The sequence below is a fragment of the Mauremys mutica genome, chromosome 12, assembly GCF_020497125.1.
Source record: "Mauremys mutica isolate MM-2020 ecotype Southern chromosome 12, ASM2049712v1, whole genome shotgun sequence".
In the NCBI taxonomy this organism is placed as follows: Eukaryota; Metazoa; Chordata; order Testudines; family Geoemydidae; genus Mauremys; species Mauremys mutica.
The window spans coordinates 44441429-44451287 of record NC_059083.1 but is presented as its reverse complement, the minus strand read 5'-3'; the positions used below and the strand labels follow the sequence as shown (position 1 = coordinate 44451287).

The window sequence follows — 9859 nt, the reverse complement described above, 5'->3', positions numbered from 1 at the left end:
TCTGCCTATTCGTTTCTTAAAGTTGCTTGTTTGGAGGCTTTTCAGGGCTGTGGCTTCTTCTTTTTTTTTTTTTTTGGGGTGGAATATCCTGCCGGAGCGCGTGATTGGCTCCCGGTTGCAGAAGCTGCTTAAAAAAAGCTTTAAAAGGCTGCTTGCCATTGATTTTTTTCTCTTTCGCTTTCGGGTTGCCTGTGGGTGTGGTTGGTTGGGCTGCTGGCTGCCTGCAAAGGGCAGAGAGAACAGACACCCACCCAGCTGCGATGGCCTCTCCAGCTACAGCAGGGGACATAAAAGATGATGCCATTTGCTCCATCTGCCTGGGGTATTTGACAGAGCCGGTGACTATAGCGTGTGGGCACAACTTCTGCCGAGCCTGCCTCACCCAGTACTGTGCGGAAAAGGGAGCGGGGACACCCCTGACCTGTCCCCAGTGCAGAGCCCAGTTCCAGAAAGGGGAGTTCAAGCCCAACACCCAGCTGAGCAACATTGTACAAAAGCTCAAACAACTGGGGTTAAAACCAGGAAAAGGGCAAAAGGAGGATCAGTGTGAGAGACACGAGGAACGTCTCAAACTCTTCTGTGAGGAGGATGGAGAAACCATTTGCTGGGTGTGTGAGAAATCCCGGGACCACAAGTCTCACACGGTGGTTCCCGTGGAGGAGGCTGCCCAGGAGTACAAGGTAGGAAATGCTGTTGACTTTGCTTAATTAAACCCCTTAAGGACCCCAGGCTTATCCCCCATCAATCCCAGGACAATCTTTCACACCTGGCTGCCTAAGGTTAGGCACCTAAACGAAAGGGGCCTGGTTTTCAGGGGAGTGAGCACTGGGGGTTGTGGGTAATGGGAAAAGATCCAGACATTTTTGCCCCAACACTGCAAGTTCCAATGCCTGATAGAGAGAACAGGGCTGATGGCTCTTTGTGCACCTGCAACCCGTCTGCCAGGTGGAGTGGGCAGCAAGAAGGGCTGGGTTCAATATACAACACAGAACCAGCTCGAGCCCCCACCCAGTGACCTGGGCAAACCACACCCCACCCTGTGCGCCTCTGAGAGGCAAAACTTCCTCTCTCTAACGCACAGTGCCTGAGTGTAGAAAACACAGGTGCTGGCTTCCTCGTTTCCCCAGGGGTGCTCAAGCCCTGCTCTGCACAGGCCCCGCCCCCACTCCATCCCTTCACCCAAGACCACACTCCCACCCCACCTCTTCCTGCCCTGTTCTGCCCCCTCACCCGAGCGTGCCCTGCCCTCGCTCTGCCCTCTCTCCCAATGCCTCCAGCTCTATACGTTCAGTCTCTTGAGGTTCCACCCTGCTCTTAGTGATTGTCAGCTCTTAGGCTTTGTCTACACTGCAAAGTTTTGCTGGCAAAAATGATGCCACTTTAATTAAAGCCGCTGTTGCATGTGCACCCTAGCTCCTTGTGCAGGCAGAGCACATTCACACTAGCAGCTCTTACATCCACACAGAGAGCATCACGGTTAGTAGCGATCCCGCTCTGAAAACTGGCCACCAGGGTGCTTTGTAGAGGTGAAAGTGGGCCGGTGCGGGCCGGAGCAGTGCTCTGGCAAGAGCCGGCCACCAGCCCGGCCTGCACACAGCCGATATTTGCTCCCCTGTCAGCGGCCCTGCCGGTAGGTCCCAGCAGCACGGCTGCACTAGCGAGGTTAAAGCGCTGCCATGGCAGTACTGCCGGACCCTACCAGCAGGGCTGCCAACTGGGGGGGGGGGGGGGGCTGCTGCCCAGGGTAGCCTGAGGGACTAGCAGGGGGCCGGGCGCCAGCCGGCAACAGGGGTTGGGTGCGCACCCGCACTCACTGCAGCCAGCGGGAAGCTGAGCGACCCGGCCCCAGCTGTGTTGCTTGGGGGAGGGGGAGGAATGGAACCACCCCCCTCCCTGAGCTCACCAGTGGTGGGAAGCGGAGCCCCCTTGGCCCCTCTGCCCCAAGGCCCCCCCTTCCAGGGGGCCAGAGCCACTCGCCCTGTTAAGGACACCGGGCCTGGTGCAGGAAGCACTGGTACGTCCCGGCGTCTACTTTCACTGACGGGGCTCAGAAACTGCCAGGAAATACTGGCACTTCTCTGCGACTGCCTTGTTCTGCAGGATCTCAGCTTTCACTTTGTGTTAAACTGACTCTCCAGCTGTTCTGGTTGTGAAGAAAACCTGAAAACTGACCCACATGTAGGGATGCAGAGAGCTGGGCACAGCAGCTCGGAGAGGTGTGAACAGCTCCAGTCCCTGAGTGGCGGGTGGGCTCAGGTGCCTGGGGATGATCCTTTAAATATCAGCATTGTTAACAATTTCATTCACCTTGTGAGAGCGGAGAGGGAGAGTTACAGCCCAGCACCACGTACTGCCAGTGACTCCTCCTTCTGGTGCCACAGGCGGGTGATGTTTGGGAGATGCCACCTCTTATTTCCCCACCCAGTAAAGAAGGTCCAGGCCCAGAGAGCCCAAAGGTATATTCTAGCCCCATGAGGGGAGACCGGCCCCAGCAGCCATTTGGAGCCAATCAGCAACTCCATCCGGTTTTGAACAATGCACCATCTCCTGTGAACAGACCATGGTGTCTCCTTTTGGTGACTCACATGGGCGGAGCTTATTTTGTGGGTGGATCTTCAGAGAATCCAGCCACCTTTGTCTCTCTGTCCTCTCCCCCAGTCTGATCCCTGCTCACTAATGAAGCTGTTTTGATGAATGCAAAGGCTGCTTTTCCGCCTCCTGTCTCTCACTAGTTCCTGCTGGCTCCTTCCCTCACTGCTTCCCTGCAGCAGCACCGCAGGGGTGTCACCGAATAGCTCCCCAGGAGCTCTCAGCAGCAGCTGCAGCAGCAGCCTGGGCCCTTGGGCAGAGAGGGGGAGAGAACTTGAGGGCCCAGAGAAAAGAGAAGGAGTGAAATGGGGAGATTCTGCAAGACGCTCAGGAGGGGACTCTCGGGTGCTCCCCTGGGTGCAGTACAGAGTCAGGCTGACAGAGCAGGAGCACGTTGCTGTGCCAGGTGAAGGAATCACACAATGTCAAAGGGGAAGAGAGTCCTGGGTTATTACAGCTCTGGAGCAGTTGTAATTATGGGTGACACATTCCCCCAGACCGAGTGTGTCCCTTGTTCCTCACTGACCTCCAGCCACATCACAGCTTCACCCTGTGCAGTTAATGGGACGGCGCTGGTGTCAGGCTCCCAGCTGCTGCCTGGGGGAGGTCACATACGAGCTTGGCAGACAGATGAGAGCACCCTGTGGATCTTGTTCCTGGCCTGGGCCTGGGGCACAGTGCAGTGATGCACCATCCTAAGCTCCTCGCTCTCACCGGCAGGAGGGATCGTTCAGAACCTTCCCAGTTATTTCCCCTCTGGCCTGTGCTCAGTGATGTGAAACTTTAGCTAAAAACACAGGCCTTGAGAAGTCCTCAGTGTCTGCATGATGCAGAGCGTCCCCGCTCTGAGACTGGCATCTCTGTTCCCACGCTGCCTTTGGGGCCCGCAGAGCTGAGTCTGCTGCCTCCTTCCAGGGTATTTTACTGCTTGTGTATGAAAGGACGATATCTATGGTACACGGGGACCAATGATGCTGCCAAGAATGACCTTGAGCGGATCACTACAGACTACGTGGCTCTGGGAAGAAGGATAACGGAGTTTGAGCGCAAGTGTTGTTCTCATCCATCCTCCCTGTGCAAGGAAAAGGCCTGGGTAGAGACCGTCGAATTGTGAAAGTCAATGAATGGCTACGCAGGTGGTGTCAGAGAGAAGGCTTTGGATTCTTTGACCATAGGATGGTGTTCCAAGAAGGAAGATTGCTAGGCAGAGACGGGCTCCACCTAACGAAGAGAGGGAAGAGCATCTTCGCAAGCAGGCTGGCTAACCTAGTGAGGAGGGCTTTAAACTAGGTTCATCGGGGGGAAGGACCAAAGCCCTGAGGTAAGTGGGGAAGTGAGATACCAGGAGGAAGCACGAGCAGAAGAGCACAAGATGGGAGGACTCCTGCCTCCATACTGAGAAAGCAGGCTGATTAGCTAGTTATCTTAAGAGCCTATACACAAATGCAAGAAGCCTGGGAAACCAGCAGGGAGAACTGGAAGTCCTGGCACAGTCAAGGAATTATGATGTGATTGGAATAACAGAGACTTGGTGGGATAACTCACATGACTGGAGTACAGTGATGGATGGATATAAACTATTCAGGAAGGACAGGCAGGGCACAAAAGGTGGGGGAGTTGCATTGTATGTAAGAGAGCAGTATGACTGCTCAGAGCTCCAGTATGAAACTGCAGAAAAACCTGAGAGTCTCTGGAGTAAGTTTAGAAGTGTGAGGTGTTGTTGTGGTGGGAGTCTGCTATAGACCACCAGACCAGAGGTATGAGGTGGACAAGGCTTTCTTCTGGCAACTAACAGAAGTTACTAGATCACAGGCCCTGGTTCTCATGGGGGACTTCAGTCACTCTAGTATCTGCTGGGAGAGCAATACAACAGTGCATAGACAATCCAGGAAGTTTTTGGCAAATAAATGTAGAGGACAATTTCCTGGTGCAAGTGCTGGAGGAACCAACTAGGGGCAGAGCTCTTCTAGACCTGCTGCTCACAAACCGAGAAGAATTAGTAGGGGAAGCAAAAGTGGATGGGAACCTGGGAGGCAGTGACCATGAGATGGTCGAGTTCAGGATCCTGACACAAGGAAGACAGGAGAGCAGCAGAATATGGACCCTGCACTTCAGAAAAGTAGACTTTGACTCCCTCAGGAAACTAATGGGCAGGATCCCCTGGGAGAATAACATGAGGGGAAAAGGAGTCCAGGAGAGCTGGCTGTATTTTAAAGAATCCTTATTGAGGTTGCCAGAACAAACCATCCCGATGTGTAGAAACAGGGGCGGCTCCAGGCCCCAGCATGCCAAGGGCGTGCTTGGGGCGGCATGCTGCGGGAGGCGCTCTGCCGGCCACTGGGTGGGCGGCAGGCAGGCAGCCTTCAGCAGCATGCCTGCGGAGGGTCCTCTGGCCCCGCGGCTCTGGTGGACCTCCTGCAGGCGTGCCTGCGGAGGGTCCGCTGGTCCTGCAGCTCCACCGAAGCCACGGCACCAGTGGACCCTCCGCAGGCACGCCTGCGGGAGGTCCACCAGAGCCGCGGGGCCAGAGGACCCTCTGCAGGCATGCCTGCGGGAGGTCCACCGGAGCCACGGAGCCGGCGACCGGCAGAGCATCCCCCGCGGCATGACACCATGCTTGGGGCAGCGAAATGTCTAGAGCCGCCCCTGTGTAGAAAGAATAGTAAATGTGGCAGGTGACCAGCTTGGCTTAACAGTGAAATCCTTGCTGATCTTAAACACAAAAAAGAAGCTTGCAAGAAGTGGAAGTTTGGACAAATGACCAGAGAGGAGTATAAAAATATTACTCAGGCAAGCAGGAGTGAAATCAGGAAGACCAAATCACACTTGCAGTTGCAACTAGCAAGGGATGTTGAGTAACAAGAAGGGTTTCTACAGGTATGTTAGCAACAAGAAGAAGGTCAGGGAAAGTGTAAACCCCTTACTGAATGGGGGAGGCAACCTAGTGACAGAGATGTGGAAAAAGCTAATGTACTTAATGCTTTTTTTGCCTCTGTCTTCATGAACAAGGTCAGCTCCCAGACTGCTGAAGTGGGCAGCACAGTATGGAGAGGAGGTGACCAGCCCTCTGTGGAGAAAGAATTGGTTCAGGACTATTTATTAAAGCTGGATGAGCACAAGTCCATGGAGCCAGATACACTGCATCTGAGGGTGATAAAGGTGTTGGCTGATGTGATTGGAGAGCCATTGGCCATTATCTTTGACAACTCATAGCGATCGAGGAGGTCCTGGATGGCTGGAAAAAGGCTAATGTAGTGCCCATCTTTAAAAAAGGGAAGGAGGAGGATCCGGGGAACTACAGGCCAGTCAGCCTCACCTCTATCCCTGGAAAAATCATGGAGCAGGTCCTCAAGGAATCAATTCTGAAGCACTTAGAAGAGAGGAAAGTGATCAGGAACAGTCAGCATGGATTCACCAAGGGCAAGTCATGCCTGACTAACCTAATGGCCTTCTATGAGGAGATAACTGGGTCTGTGGATGAGGGGAAAGCAGTGGATGTCTTATTCCTTGAGTTTAGCAAAGCTTTTGATACGGTCTCCCACAGTATTCTTGCCAGCAAGTTAAAGAAGTATGGGCTGGATGAATGGACTGTAAGGTGGATAGAAAGCTGGCTAGATTGTCGGGCTCAATGGGTAGTGATCAATGGCTCCATGTCTAGTTGGCAGCCGGTATCAAGCGGAGTGCACCAAGGGTCGGTCCTGGGGCTGGTTTTGTTCAGTATCTTCATTAATGATCTAGAGGATGGTGTGGATTGCACCCTCCGCAATATTGCAGATGACACTAAACTGGGAGGAGTGGCAGATATGCTGGAGGGTAGGGATAGGATACAGAGGGACCTAGACAAATTAGATGACTGGGCCAAAAGAAACTTGATGAGGTTCAAAATGGACAAGTGCAGAGTCCTGCATTTAGAACGGAAGAATCCCATGCACTGCTACAGACTAGGGACCGAATGGCTAGGCAGCAGTTCTGCAGAAAAGGACCTAGGGGTTACGGTGGATGAGAAGCTGGATATGAGTCAACAGTGTGCCCTTGTTGCCAAGAAGGCTAACGACATTTTGGGCTGTATAAGTAGGAGCATTGCCAGCAGATCGAGGGATGTGATCATTACCCTCTATTTGATGTTGGTGAAGCCTTATCTGGAGTACTGTCCAGTTTTGGGACCCACACTACAAGAAGGATGTGGAAAAATTGGAAAGAGTCCAGCAGAGGGCAACAAAAATGATTAGAGGGCTGGAGCACATGACTTATGAGGAGAGACTGAGGGAACTGGGATTATTTAGTCTGCAGAAGAGAAGAATGAGGGGGGATTTGATAGCTGCTTTCAGTTACCTGAAAGGGGGTTCCAAAGAGGATGGATCTAGACTGTTCTCAGTGGTACCAGATGACAGAACAAGGAGTAATGGTCTCAGGTTGCACTGGGGGAGGTTTAGGTTGGATATTAGGAAAAAAAACTCACTAGGAGGGTGGTGAAACACTGGAATGGGTTACCTAGGAAGGTGGTGGAATCTCCTTCCTTAGAGGTTTTTAAGGTCAGGCTTGACAAAGCTCTGACTGGGATGATTTAGTTGGGGATTGGTCCTGCTTTGAGCAGGGGGTTGGACTAGATGACCTCCTGAGGTCCCTTCCAACCCTATGATTCTATGATACTCTCCACCCATCAGACAGGCAGACTAATGGCTGTTCATTGCACGCAATGTCCCTGCAGGAGAAACTCCAGGGAGCCCTGGGCCCTCTGAGGAAGGAGCTGGAGGAAGCCCTGGTGCTGACGTCTAAAGAGAAGGAGAAAACCACAGAGTGGCAGGTGGGTGTCCGGGTTTCTCTCTCCCTGAGTCCTTCCCCCTGCAACGCTCCCAGGGATGAAGGAGCTGTGAAGCTCCAGGACAAGGGTGTGAACCTGCTCTGGTTGCTTGCCCCATGATGGAGGCTTGGTGCCAGCAGGATCAGGCTGTGTCTCTGGTGGGGGTCTCAGCACAGCAGCTCCTGTACGTGGCAGAGGAGGGGCAGTTCCTGGCCCTAATGAGGTGGTGCAAACTCACCCCAGTGCTCTCTGATAGGGGCAAATTCTCAATAGCGGGTGAAGTGTTTTCACTATCACATGGACCCTGTTTCCCTCCTGCAGGTGGGGGTGGTGTAGAGGCTGCTGCAGCCAGTGGGATTCAGGGGCCTCCATGAAATAGCTCCACAGTGTGTCTGCAGCCTGGAGGACACAGGGATTGTTCCTTCTCCATCCTCCCCCATCTTCTCCCCCACAGTCCCTGCAGCGCATCTGCCCAGTGCCTGGGCCGGACACTAGAGCTGGGAGCTGGGGGGAGGATTTACTCCATGGGTGAGGTTCAACATCACTCAGCTGGCTGGGCTGGGGCCGGGCTGGGAGCTGAGCTCTTCTGAACATCAAACCCAGTTGTGGGTGCTGAGGTCTTTGCAAAGTCTGCCCCAAGGGTGCGTCTAAATGGCACCAACAAGTAGCTGCGGGCTAGTCACTGAGTCATTACCCAGGGGGCTGGGTGGGTTTGTACAGCCCCTGCTGCTGTGGCTTCACTGCTACCAACACCCGAGCAAGCTGGAGTGTGTCGTCACCTGCTGCCTTCACTTCTCCATTGCATTGTGGACACCCCCTGAGTCAGCAGAGCCAGGGGCAGGTCAGTGTAAAGCCAGGCAGAGCTTGGCCACTTCACAGCCTCTGCTGCCATCATGTGGCCACCTCATCCCAGTCACCTGCTACTGTTACTGTGACTTTACCTGTGCTTGTCTGTAGACAGATGATGAACCCATGGGACACAATGTCTGTGCCAGTTCACTTGCCTTTCACAGTGAAATCCCCAGAGAGTGTGGGGTGTGTGAGGAAGACACTGGCTGGTCACTGGACACATGGGCATGGGGTGCTCAGGCAGGCTGGGTGAGGCCAAAGCCAGCTCTGACAATACCCTGGGTGCTCAACACCCATGTGTGCCCCACTCCCTTGTGTCCATCCCATGCCACCTGCAAGAACATACTGCAGCTCTACAAAGCACCCTAGACAACCCTGCTACCAAACTGGCCTTATTAATATTGAACTTAATCAAACCCTTTGTGGTACGTTTCTCAAAGAAGTAAATATCCTTACAAACCTGATAGTGATTTAACATTTCCTGCTTCATGGACAGAGGCCCAGTCTGTGTAACTCAACATCTGGCTCATGTTTTCTCTGTGCCTTTCCTATTCTTCTATCTCCAGAGGAAAGTGAAGAATAAGAGAGAGACGATTGCAGGTGAATTTAACAAACTGCACACGCTGCTGAGAGAGGAGGAGCAGCTGCTTCTGCAGAGCCTGGAGGAGGAGGAGAGGGAGACTCTGCAGAGACTAAGGGAAAATGTAACCAAACTCTCCCAGCAAAGCTCCTCTCTGCAGCAGCTGATCATAGAGATCGAGGAGAAGTGTCAGCAACCAGTTGTGGAGCTGCTAAAGGTGAGACGGCATCAAAATTCTCCACCCATCCAGAATTAGAACTCAGATCCCTGGGTCTGGATTCCAACAATTAGAGTAAATGTATTCTGTGGTTTACTGACAAACAGAACATCCGGCTAAGGGCTCCATCAGTTCCAAAATATCCCAGTTCATGTTGGAGGGGAATTCTCCTCATGGAGACCCAGTGAGGCCATGGGAGATTAAATGGATGATACAAGAATGATACTGAGCTGAACCCATCCCTGCTCTGACTCCAGAACATTGGACCCAACACAGGCGATACACACAGATACTGATGAGTTGGGTCCCTAGAAGGGAGAATCCTTTAGCTAAATTACTGTCTCAGCTACATAAATGAAACAAGTGTTAATGCAAAATGGTGTATGAGATTTTACCACAAAACAGTGAAGCCTGGGAGGGTTGATCTATTTTCTAGATGAAAGTTTTATGCACGTTGTGTTAATACAAAACATTTTTTCTTTTTTTCCTTTCAGGATGTGAAAAGCACATTGAGCAGGTGTGTTTCCTATTGTCATTGCTTGGATATTCTTGGTGGTGGTTCTGGGATGCTGTGTGTACAGAGAAGCTGAGTGATGATGGGACGTTTTCTTCATAGGAGTGAGAATGTGAAACTCCAGGAACCAGAAGCTGTTTCTACTGACCTGAAGAACGTGTATAAAATTTCCCTTGACATGAGGGAAGCGCTGCAGAGATTCGGAGGTGAGTGGATTCTACTGGGACATTCAGCTGTGTTGTGCCTGGGGAACTGGACAGAGCCTGGGACCCCAGGACACGCTTGCACCCAGCTGACAAGCTTGGAGCC

General features: G+C 52.7%; 1 protein-coding gene across 1 annotated transcript in view; it reads left to right on the top strand.

The window, feature by feature from the left end:
* The first annotated feature begins 260 nt into the window (after positions 1–260).
* LOC123345956 (E3 ubiquitin-protein ligase TRIM39-like) overlaps positions 261–9859 on the top strand; it is an 85077-nt gene continuing 75478 nt past the window's right edge. The window contains exons 1-5 of the mRNA XM_044983096.1: positions 261–680; positions 7298–7393; positions 8806–9036; positions 9531–9553; positions 9653–9756. Coding sequence (XP_044839031.1) covers positions 261–680; positions 7298–7393; positions 8806–9036; positions 9531–9553; positions 9653–9756 — 874 coding nt within the window. The remainder of the gene's footprint in view (positions 681–7297; positions 7394–8805; positions 9037–9530; positions 9554–9652; positions 9757–9859) is intronic.